Below are 13,043 nucleotides of genomic sequence, written 5' to 3'. Positions count from 1 at the left end.
TTGTTAATGTATTTTAAAACTTTAACAACTTCCTCTTATGATGAATGCCTTCTCTAGGAAGTTAAGCAAATCGTGTAACACAGAGAAAACATCCAAGAAATTCCTACCATGTTCCTTAGTATTTATAGTTCAGTTGTTCATTTTAAGGAGAGCAGTTTTACTATGTAGTTTCTTAGATTTTCTTTTATATTGGGTCACTTGCTTCAAATTGTACATGAAATATTTGCATATTTTAGCACACTGAAATGTTTTCTGTTTGTTTTCTTAAGAACATGCCAGAATGCAAGGCTTGTCAGAATTCTTCTTCTCCAAGCATGACGATAAAACACTTTACGAAACTAAATCAACAAATACAGAAGGTGAGGGCTGACTCTGAATCATTTAGAGAATATGCTGTCTGAATTTGTGGTCACTCACTTGTTAATTTGTGAAGTTAGCTATGTGATTTCACTAAAAAATAAATACTATGTATTCTTATTAACCTAGAATAGAAGATAATAAAGATATAATATTTTAATATAGTATACCATTCATGAATAACTAATAATCATCATTGTTTGGAACAAGCAAATGAAATTTTTAAGTACTGCCACTTTGCTTTCCAACTCTGTTATTATTATGGGGAAACTAAGTTCAAAGTCCCAGCTCTAGAGGAACTGGGGACTTCCCAATGGCTGAACAGGTTCTGTTGTAAGGAGACAGTTGTTTGAGTCCAGCCATCTCAAGGACAACTTCTCCACCTTGCTGGCAAGGTAAAACTAAGTTCCTATTCTCAGGTCCTCTTTTTCTGATTGGTGGAAACTGCCTCACTCAACATGTCAAAATATGGCTGTCCAGTGCTACAGACACCCACTCCCCCTTGCTTTATGGTTCAATCCCTTCAGGTTTGCAGTTCAGCTGCTAAGTCCACTTTACAGCCACGATTGATCAGCAGCAGCTTGATGACATTACATTGTCATCTGCATTGACTTGATGTTTGAATTATTATGCTGGATCTAAGTGGAACCCACGACAATGATTGATCACACTCTAGATTGTTTACAATTTGTAATATAATTTCAGAAATGAGTGAATTTTTGCCATGTTGGAATAATGCTGACCTCTTTTCTGTTAACTGGAGAGAAGCTTTGGAAGTCTATATGTCTTGGTTCTGCAAAATCTAGAATTGAAACAAGGTCTAGTAGTAAGATTCTGTACTTTATCTCTAAAAGTGACTTTAGTATTGTGTGAGGGAAGAGGTGAAAATAAGTAAGAGGCTGAGTAAATTTCAGTCTTGATGTTGGGAAACTTCTCTGGGGATTTACAGTTTAATAAAAATGTAAATATGTTTCCATTGTGGTCTTTTTATTTTTTCCTCTCCAATACAAAACTGGAATATAATTTTATGATCTTGGTTTAGAGTTTATTGCATATAATCAGTTTTAGACCAAAATTAGTTTTGGACAGATTTTCCAAATATAAAAAGTATGATTTATGAACCAATTAATTAAGAGTGCTTGGCCTATCTAACTTCTACTAATGTTCAGAGGTATTTAAGAAATTGCTCTTGAAAGAGCTGCATAACCTTGAATGTTAAATAAAATGTGAGCATACACAACAGTTTAACTCCTTGACAGAATTGACAGTCAAATAGATTATTAGCAGAATCACCCATGGTAGCAGAAATAAATAAATATCACCAATGAAAAGGATCTCTTTTATTCCAGAAGGCCAATTTTTGCAGTCTTTAAGCATTAAATATTAAAAGATAAGAAGATCTTAGTGAAATATTAATGGATACATGCCTGCTAAAAGTGAGGAGTTGATTTTTTTTCAACCAGACCAGAATACAGGGGAAAAAATTCACTGCAGACCTAGAATAGAGTGAGTTCGAACATGAGAAGTTAGTTAGATCATGTAAAGTAGCAGATGTCCAGGCCACAGTCAAAGAGTTAGAGTTTAGAGCTCAATAGTGTAAACTTATTTCTCAGTTTCTTGTCTGATGTTATATGGCCAACTATTTCCATGCCATGTCTGAGCACACAAAATTCAATTACGGGATACAATATGGAAAAAGATAACTTATTGTCATGATAAAGACTTACAAAGTCATTGACCTAAGAAGAATCAATGAAGAATTTAAAGGATTATTGAATGTGAAAGACATCTAATAAATATCAAGAAGGAAGTATAAGATCCATAAACAGTATAAGACCCATTATTAGACCAGTTCATATAGGGACAGACTAGATAGACGTAGGGAGTTGAATGACAAATGGGAAATTTGCCATGCGTGAACCTTTTCCTTGGAGAAGCTGAGGCTGGTGGATTGCTGTGAGTTTAACGCAGTGCCGCCCTTTCTCAAAAGGTGGTGGATGGTGAATTCAAAGGTGATTCAGCTGTCTTAGACGTTGGTTATGAGTAGAAGGAAGAAAATTTAATGTTATAGATACACAGCTTGCAAATGATGTTGAAGCCTTTGTGCCTACCTCACGCTGACTTTCCTGTAAACACCAGGTTGATGAGAGTCAAAGAAAACATGGGGATGTTTTTCTTAGAAAATTATTATTCTCTATCAAATTCTTCTTTATGAAGAAATAAGAAAATACATTAGGGAAGTTATTAAAGAGAATATTCATCCCTTTTACATTTAAATATTTAGTATGGGAGAGGGTGTGGGACACATGTCACAACATGTATGTGAAGGTAGGAGGACAACTTGATGGTGTCAGATTTCACTCCTTCCTCCACGTGTGCCTCAAGAAGCAAACCCAGGTCATCAGGCCGAGTGGCAAGCACCTTTACCCACGAGGCTGTCTTAATGGCCCCCACTTCAAGAAATGGATATCTCTAGTATTTTTACAGAGCTGAGTGGGTTTAAAAGGATAGAAAATGTGCAAATATTTAATTCTGTCACTAGACTCCAAATAGTGATTGGTTTTCAAAGTCATGTTTATCAAGATAAAATTTAAATACTATAAAAATCTGCTCCTTTTGCCTATCTACGTTAATGACTTTTGACAAGTGTGTGTGTGTGTGTGTGTGTGTGTGTGTGTGTGTGTGTGTGTACGCAGTGCATGCATGAGTGCACATGTGACTATTTAATGACCATCAGAAATAAAATTTAACAACATTTTCATAGGGATGATAATTATGGAAAGAGATAAATGTGGAAGAGAAAATGCGACCTGACCATCTGTGAGAGGGGGAAGTAAGAGTATGAACAGCTCAATCCATGTCCAAGGAACAGAAATTCTCCAAGGGGAATTCTGTAAACCTAATGGTTACAGATGTCACAATCTGAAGAAGGGATGAGGCAGGCATGAGAATACTGTTGGTCCTGTTCATTTTTAAAAATACACAAGTGACAGTAAATTAATTGTCAAGGAAGAGCTCTGAAGAAGTATTCAGGCAAAGCTGCTGTGATTGCCTGGATGAAGACAAACTGGTTTTGATAGGGACCAGGGTAGGCAGCAATAAGACAGTGTATGTGGAAGGAAGTTGGAGCTGAGTCCTCAGTTGGCCCCAGCTCTCATAATCGGACACACTGCTCCATTACCTAGCACCAGGTAGCTAGTAGGATAAGGTTCTATGCAGATATGACTCTGCTATTAGAAAAGGATGTTTGAATTGTTCTCCATCAGTGAGACTTTGTTCCCCATAGAAGATGGATGATCTGTCTACAACAAAGGCTTCACATGGTAGAGAAGCTATAATTTAAAGTCAAGAGCACCGAGTGCTTCCTTACTCTGGAAGAAAATGTAGATGTGAAAAGATAAAACACCAAAAAGATGCTACGTTTTTCCTAAGAGTGTTGAGATAAAAAGATAAGAGAAATATCAGTGTGCTGGACACAAGGGAAACACATTTTACCAGCAGCTGGGAAGCAGTCATAAAATGTCGCATTACCAGGAATGTGATGAATAAATTATGTGAGGATTAAATTTGCAGAACCTGAAGAGGCGTCCGTTGACAAACTCGGTTTTATTGGCTCTGAGTGAGGTCTCCAGACAGAACCTTCCGGTTGCAAAGGACCAGACAACCTTTGTAGGCAGGAAAGATCTCATTCATTGGACAATGATGTGAACAAGAGTGTAGTTAGGGGCCAGGCATGGTGGGCATGTCTATAATTTTACTCAGGGAGTTGAGGCTGGTGGATCACCATCAGTTCAATGTACTATGGAATTTACTACAAAACCTATCTCAACCAAGACAGACAAATGGAGTTGTGGCCAGTTCATAATCAGTGCAAGCCTGGCCTCACTTTACCTCCTAAGTATCTTGACTACTTCTGCAGAGTCTGCAAAAAATGAAGATACATCAGTTTATACTGGACTAAGATTGTTAATTCATCTATTTTTTTTTTTTGACTGTTAGGTGGAAAAGTCTTACCGGCCCAATTAATGCACCATTAAGAGAGCTTATATCTGGAAACTGGTTACATTTTTAATAAACACACAGGCAGAGAAAACAGATGCCTACATGTAGCCCAGAGACCTTTGCATTGCAGTGTCTCTTAAGTACTAGACAAGAAAACGGAAGTGAAGAGAGTTAAAGTCCACCATGCGCACATTAGCTAAAAACATCCATAAGGACCTTTGAATTCTGGGTCTATCCTGACCTTCGTATGATGCTGTACCTTGTCCAGATTTCATGCCAGACTATATCATCTCCCTTACTTCACTACATTTCAGTTTATTAGAACATTCTAGAAACTGATGAGCATTTACAAAATGAGGCTAAGCATGGCACAGTCAAGAAATAATTGGGATGAGTCATTCTGATCCTGATTTGCCTGGCACTAAATGAAGGAAAGCAAATGTTTGGACTACAATAGCAACTGCCTGCTCACTGCCTGTCAAGCCCTTCTGACTTCTCCAAAGGGCAACCCGTCTTTAACAAGATGTTTAGAAGGAAGATCAATATGTCCTTTAAAATTAGTATCAGCTTGTTATTTGGTCCTTTGGCTGTCACTGAGATGAACATATGTGTCTGTGTATGAATTAAAAAGGAAACATGGACAATGCCACACACAAAATAAACACAAAGAGTAATCTAAGTTCAGAATGTGCTCAGAGCCAACGGAGATACACCAAACTAGCAATCCTAATAAATTATGAAAGAACGTCTAAATATTCAAAACCAAGTCGTAAGTAGGATGTTTGAAATATCCAGCAAAATATAATTTAGGATTGTTCCTCTTTTTGTTGTTATAATTTAAATGTATTAAAGCAGCCCTGATAGTGTAGTTTATAGGCAAAAATAATGTAGTTCAAACTCAGCTCTCCAACCTAGGAGCTCTCTGCGCTGACATTGGGCGTCATCTCTAAGCCTGAGTCGTCTATGAAATCAAGACAGCAATCTGATGTCACAAGTTGGATGTGCATATTAAATAAAACATGGTATAGGAAGTGCTTCGCATGGCTTCATGTCTGTAATACACTTTCTATGCTCAAAAATGTCAGTCAGGATGAATTATAAAACTACCGATGAATGTTAGCAATATACACACATAAACAAATACACTAAGTACAGTGAACACTTATGTGTAAATAAACAGATGGGTCTTTTTAAGAAGATTGAGTTCATGGAAGATGATATAATTTCATTGAGATACTTAAGAGATTAATATATGGTTCCTCTAATATATATAATCTAGATTTAAGTGTGTGTGTGTGTCTGTGAGAGAGAGAGAGAGAGAGAGAGAGAGAGAGAGAGAGAGACAGACAGACAGACAGACAGACAGACAGAGACAGACACACAGACACAGACGCAGACGCAGACAGAGACACAGAGTATTAGGGAGGAAGAGGACCAGTGAAGAAGATAAAATGGGACAGGAGAGGGTAAAGGGGAGTGATTATGAACTTAATACAGTAATACATGAAAAGTCACGACAAACCCCACTATTTTGTATGTTTTGAATGAATACAATTCTAACATTGTAAAGATTGCAGATGAAGCAAAGATACTGAGAATAGTTACCAGCTTCATCTGGCAGCAGTAAAACAAAAGGCAATGACATTGACATCACTTCCTTGTTCCCCAAGGTGAACTGAGATGAGGGCATCATACTGCTCTCACTGAAACTACAAGTGCTTTGTCTCCTGTGATAGACTGGTGGTTGCTACAGGCATGGAGTCCCCAGAGTGCCAGGACTCCAAGTAAGCACTTTGCTGGAGTTTCCTGAGCTTCTCTGACCTTCTGGAACTTCCAGTCCTCCTGGAGCATGGCAGGCTTAGAATCATGGAGGCACATCAGGAGTGGGTTTTATGATGAGCACACCTTAATGATGGAGTGGGAATATCAGTCATTTTTTACACAAGACTCCAGTTTTCAGAAATGGAAGCTAGAAATGAGGTTCCTATAAGGAAGGAGACCTGCTATTTTATTTTTCCCAAAGGAGCAGCTCACACTGGTTTCCGGGAAGGAGTTCTTCAGTGTATGGGATGGGGCATTAGTTACATGTGAAGATATGTTATTTTTGTTAAGGGATAATTAAATATGTTTTTTAGGTTAATTCCTAAAAAGTGATGTGGGACTGATTTTAGAGTAGATAAATTGTTTGTCTGTTGTTTTAAATTTCCTGTTTTAATGTTTAGTTCACAATGCTATGGATTGCATTAATTTCTTTTGTGTGTGTATGTGTGCTCATGTATATGTGCACATACATGTGTATGAATGAAGGTGGAGGGGCCATGATTAATATACTAGGTATCTTCTTTGCTCATTCTCTGCCTTGTTCCTTGAGGTTGGATCTCTCCCTGAGCCCATAGCTTACAGATTCCAACTGATCTTGCTAGCAAGCTTGCTTCTTTAGATCCCCCAACTCTGTCTTCCATGTGCTGGGATTCTAGGAAGTTGTCACACATATCCCATACTTGCATGACTTCAGGGAAGCCAAATGCTCAGGCTGCTGAGCCATCTCCCTATTTCATGTGTATTTATTTAGTTTACCTCTACTTGGTGTATTATGTACTTAGTTTGAGAAATTATTTCTTTGTTTATTCACTTTGCATTCCCATATCAGCTTCCCCTCTCCTCCCAGGACCCCCACAGGCAGAAAGTTTTCCAATTCCTCCCATCCTTTCTTCTTTCAGCGACATCAGGTCGCTGAAGGACTAGGGCACCCTCTCCCACTGAGGCCAGCCAAGGCAGTCCATTTAGGGGAACAGGATCCACAGGCAGGCGGGCAGGCAATAGATCCATGGACAATCGCATCCTGTTGTTCGGAACCAAGCCGTTAATCTGCTCCATGTGTGCGATGGGCCTAGGTCCGGGTAGCGATCACTCTCTGGTTGTCGATTCACTCTCTGGGAATGACCGAGAGTTCAGGTTAGCCGACACTGCTGGTGTTGCTGTAAAGTCTGTGTTCTCTTCAGATCCTCCAGGAAGTTCCCCAAACTCTTCCAAAAACTTCCACTTTGTATCTGTCGTTTGGCTGTGGGTCTCTGTATCGATTTCCATTGGCTGCTGGATGGAGCCATACAGAGGACAGTATACTAGGTTCCTGCCTGCAAGTGTATCAGCATCTCATTAACAGTGTCAGGGACAGGTCTCAATTGGGAGCACTAATTGGTTGGTCATTCCCTCTGTCTCTGCTCTATCTTTGACTGTGCACATCTTGTAGACGACAGGACATATCTTTGGTGGAACATTTTGTTACTAAGTTTCTGTCTTGACCCCTCCAGGTGAGATCTGCCTGACTACAGGAACTAGCCACTTACAGATCCATATCCCCCACTGTTAGCAGTCTCCACTAGTGTTGCCCCATAGACCCCCTGGAACCTTCCCCATTCCAAGTCTCTGGATCCTTCCAGAGATTGCCCACCCCACCCTACCCCTGCCTATTTTCCTTTTCTCTGCTCTGCTTTCTCTACTTTAAAATCATTGGTACAAAAGGTCAACTTTCCTGAACAAGCACTAATGGCTCAGTCACTGAGATAGACAATTAATAAATGGGACCTCATGAAACTGAAACGGTTCTGTAAGTCAAAGGAAGCTATAGTTAGGACAAAATGACAGACAATGGATTGGAAAAAGATTGCCAATCCTAACAGAGGGCTAATACACAAAATTTATAAAGAACTCAAGAAGTTAGATACCAAGGACCTAAATAACCCAATTAAAAATGGGGTACAAAGCTAAACAGAGAATTATTAACAGAGAAATCTCAAATATCCAAGAAGCACCTAAAGATATATTCAACATCCTTAGTGTTCAGGGGAATGCAAATCAAAATGACCCTGAGATTCTAGATTATACACCCATCAAAATGGCTAAGACGAAAAACTCAAGGGACAGCACATGCTGGCAAGGATGTGGAGCAAGGGGACCACTCTTCCGCTGCTGGCGGGAGTGCAAACTCGTACAACCACATTGGAAATCATTTTAGCAGGTTCTTAGAAAGACGGGAGTAGCTCTACCTCCAGACACAGATATCCCAGTCCTGGTATACACCCAAGGGATGCCTCACCATTTCACAAGGACATTTGCTTAACTATGTTCAGAGCAGCTTTACTCATAACAGCCGGAATCTAGAAACAACCCAGATGTCCCTCACCTGAAGAATGAACAAAGAAAATATGGTTCATTTACACAGTGAAATACTACTCAGCCACTAAACACAAGGGCATCATTAATTGATATGGGTAGGGCTGGAAAATGTCATCCTAAGTCATGAAACACGGACCTAAAAGGACATTCATGGAATGTACTCACTTATACGTAGATATTAGCCATAAAGTACAGGAAACCACACTTTAACAGACCCAAAGAAGCCAAATAACAAGGACAGCCCAAAGGAGGATGCTCAAATCTTTCACAGAGTTGAAACAAAATCGATATCAGAGGTAGACAGAGGGAGGAAACGAGGTGAGAGAGAAGCTGGGGGAGGAAGTAGTAGGTATCAGATCTAAGGGATTATTTATTTGAACTTTTTTTAAATGTTTTTAAGAATTTATTACATTATTATTGAGGGAACATGCATCGATATTAGAGTACAGTTTTCACAAGCCAATCTCCTTCCACTATATGGGTAATGTGGACTGAATTTAGGCAATCAGGCATGAGTGCAATAAGTGCTGTTACTCATTGGGCCATCTTATTGACAAAAATAGCATTACTTGAACTTTTAAGGTTTGAAATTTTATTCAGTATTTTAACGTTTCTGGTAAATAATTTAGAGTACTAAGACAAAACTTAGAAAAGCATTTTTGTATGTCCTGAACATCATAGTATGCTGTTCTGCACCTATTCCTAACTTCTCCCAATGTCTGCAATGCTTTAGAGGTGAATAAAGGCATCTACTTCAGCTACCCAAGTCGACGACATAGCTGTTCTTTGGTAAATTTCCCTAAACCATGTGTCAGCAAAATGATTGCCCACATTGAAGATGTGGAATGTAAAATACAGGAGCACTTGAAACAAGTAAGTGATTTAAATTTGGGGGATAAATTCTACATATATTAAGGGATCGTTATTTAAGAACAGTAGGGAATTATTTTGATAATTTCTATGAAATTCCAAATTTTAGCTCAAGAGGACTAATTTGCTAGACTAGACATGTTTTTGATAGTTTTACTCCAGAGGGTACAATGCCTAATTAAATTTTTTCCCTGTCCACTTGTTCTTTAACATAAACAATCATGCTAAGTTGTCATTTCCATCAGCCAACCTGACAAAAAGACAGAATTCACACTGGAGAGTGGGGAATCACTACAAGGATGAAATGATAAGTAGATCCGTAGTCTTAAAGGACAGCGTGCCCTTTTCAATGACTTTTCTCTTTGCTAAATAAGTAAACTAGTTGATGAAGATATAATGATTCTTTCTTGGTCATGTTAACCTGTCAAATTCTGCTTTTTGTTATTCTAAAAGGAATTCCGTACTGAACTCTTAGCAGCCTGCAATCATTTCATTTAGTAACGACCTATTGAAAAATGAATAGCTTCTCTTACTGAGCTGACACTCTGAAAAACTAACAAACTTGTTCAGACAGAAGAGTGAATTGCTACACATATGACTTTTCTCTTTCTCTATTCTGGACCCTGGATCTGACCTAGAGAATGTTCTGCTCTAGGAAGTCATCTCTTTTGAGAGGCATTTGTTCTATGGTCAAGATCACAGGCTTTGAAGGGACATGTTGTATGACCTTAGGTGGTGTGAGAAGACCTGACAGTGTGTTAGATCAAGTGTTATAATAGGAAGAATCCCAGGGCACACACATGAGCTTTTACAGTGAATAGTGATATACATTATTTTTGAATAGTATTGTTCAATAATATTATATGGCAGCATCTCTTTTGCCTATACATCTCCAGTTCAGGATATACTTTAGTACAATTTTAGATCACATGGCAGACGCATTCCTGGGTCTGGAATCATATATAAAGAATAGAACAGAAGAATATTTATTGAAGGATGTGCTCCCCATTCCAAAGACACTCTAATTCTCAATTAACCATATTATTTAAAATGTTAAAAACAGATCTTTAGATGCCTTGACAAACAGCTATAATAGTTACTGTTCATTGTAATTCTAATGTAAAGCACACCAGATATTTTGCTGTATCATGTCTCTTAGGTGCATAGAATTTCTACTGAGTGTTCAAAGTGACATAGGTAAATTATAGTTTAAAACAATTCGACTGGAAGATTATTTGGTGCCGTCATGTGTCACAACACTAACCAAAAACACCATCCAGAGAATTTACTGTGTTTCACCTTTAAAAGATGCACTTCAGGATGCCAGGGTAGGAAAGACATCCATTAGGGAGCCCCATGGTGATGAGAGAATGCAGCTAGGTCCACAGATTACTTCTTCACACCTCAGCAGGCAGACTAGGAAACACAGACACAATAGAACAGATGGTAGGATCTACTGTCTTTTTTCCCATTTTTTATTGAATACTTTCTCTATGTACATTTCAAATATTATCTCCGTTCCCAGTTTCCCCTCTGGAAGTCCCCTATCCCATCACCACACCCCCTGCCTCCATGAGGGTGCTTTCCCTCCCATGCACCCACTCCCTCCCACATCCCCGCCCCGGCATTCCCCTATACTGGGGCATCTAACATTCACAGAATCAAGGACCTCCCCTCTCATTGATGCCTGACAATGCCATCCTCTGCTACATATGCGGTTGAAGCCATGGGTTGCTCCATGTGCACTCTTTGATTGGTGATTTAGTCCCTAGGAGCTCTGAGGTATCTGGTTGGTTGATATTGTTGCTCTTCCTATGGGGTTGCAACCCCCCTCAGCTACCCCAGTCCTTTCTCTAACATTGGGGACCCCATGTTCTGTTCAATGGTTGTCTGTATGCATCCACCTCTGTATTCGTCAGGCTTTAGCAGAGCCTCTTAGGAGACAGCTATATCAGGCTCCTGTCAGCATGCACCTCTTGGCATGCCCAATAGTGACTGGGTTTGGTGACTGCATGTGGGATGGATCTATATGTATGGCAGTGTCTGGATGGCCTTTCCTTCAGTCTCTGCTCCAAACTTTTTCTCCATATCTCCTTTTATGAATATATTGTTCCCCCTTTTAAGAAGCACTGAAGCATTCACACTTTGGTTGTCCTTCTTCTTGAGCTTCATGTGCTCTGTGGATTGTATCTTGGGTAATTGGAGCTTTTGGGCTAATATCCACTTATCAGTGAGTGCATACCATGTGTGTTTTTCTGTGATTGGGTTACCTCTCTCAGGATGATATTTTCTATTTCCATTCATTTGCCAATGAATTCCATGAAGTCATTGTTTTTAGTAGCTGAGTTCTTCCTGGTGTAAATGTACCACATTTTCTGTATCCATTCCTCTTTTGAAGGACACCTGGGTTCTTTCTAGCTTCTGGCTATTATAAACAAGGCTGCTATGAACATAGTAAAAATGTGTCCTTGTTATATGGTGTAGCATCATTTGGGTATATGCCCCAGAGTGGTATAGCTGGGTTCTCAGGTAACACTATGTCTAATTTTCTGAGGAACTGCCTCAGCTATAGATTTAAACACACTGAGCCATAATGACCTTGGAAAGAAATATCTTCAGAATGGATGTTTGGTTATGTTTTCTATATATTTTATTTCTCCACAGAGTAGGATTCATGGCAAGTGATAAAAAACATTCCTGGATTTTTGCCCTCCACATTTTTGTTCTGTCATGCTTAAGCTACAGAATTACTTAGTTTAGAATGACCTCTACTATGTCTACATTTTTCTCTTTGTTTAATAAAAATCTTCCGGCTTCCTCCCTTGAGCACCTTGTTTCCCTTTCTAAGAAGGACGGAAGCACCCACACTTTGCTCTTCCTTCTTCTTGAGGTCTATGTTAAAATCCACACCAACTGCTTCCTATGTTTCTATTCATCTGTCTATTCTACCATCCTTCTAAATGAGAAAATACCAACTGTAAATGTATTTAGTGACTCTGAATTCCACATCTACAGTTGGAATCCTGAATATTGTGGGAGAGCATTCTAGAATAGCCCACTTTATATTAATGCATTTGACAGTTTCCAAATTCAACCCTGGTTGTATTTTGAAGGGTATTCTCTATTCTCGTTGTCTACCTAAACTTCCTGTAGTGATCTATGCTGGTAACTCCAGCTCTTTGTTTGCTCAAAAATCTCTCTTTGCCCTTTATCATTCATTAATTCTTTCCAATGAAAGCTGTAAGAAAATGCCTCAAACTGTTGTTGTCTCACCTAAAGTCATCATTGACTATCACAAATATCAGCTCTTATACCCTAGAGGGGTTTCTCTTCCGGCTCTGGCCACATCCTTGATGCCCCCTTCCTGCCTTCTGAATGGCTTCCTTCTGTCAGTTATGTCTCCTTATCACCTACTTTTCTAGTTGTCCTTATGTTTTTAATCACTACTGTCCCCATTTATATTTTGATACAGAGTCTCATATCATGTACTCTTTATCTTTCCTCGAACATGTTACTTGTACCAGGAAAGCCTTGAACTCACAGAAATCTGTCTACCTCTATCTCCTCAGTGCTGGCACTAAGGTTATGTATCACAGAACATAGCCATCTTCTTGTAAAGAACATTAGAAGCCTATACT

At 39.1% G+C, this 13,043-nt stretch overlaps 1 protein-coding gene across 2 annotated transcripts in view; it reads left to right on the top strand.

The window, feature by feature from the left end:
• Ccdc178 (coiled-coil domain containing 178) overlaps positions 1 to 13,043 on the top strand; it is a 401,819-nt gene that overhangs the window by 28,619 nt on the left and 360,157 nt on the right. For both annotated transcript variants that reach the window (XM_087593662.1, XM_087593663.1), the window contains exons 5-6: positions 270 to 359; positions 9,269 to 9,408. In XM_087593662.1, coding sequence (XP_087449788.1) covers positions 270 to 359; positions 9,269 to 9,408 — 230 coding nt within the window. The remainder of the gene's footprint in view (positions 1 to 269; positions 360 to 9,268; positions 9,409 to 13,043) is intronic.

Source organism: Rattus norvegicus, chromosome 18, assembly GCF_021556685.1.
Source record: "Rattus norvegicus strain SHRSP/BbbUtx chromosome 18, alternate assembly SHRSP_T2T, whole genome shotgun sequence".
Lineage (NCBI taxonomy): Eukaryota > Metazoa > Chordata > Mammalia > Rodentia > Muridae > Rattus > Rattus norvegicus.
Note: the sequence above shows the minus strand (reverse complement) of the source record. Positions and strands in the feature narration are given on the sequence as shown.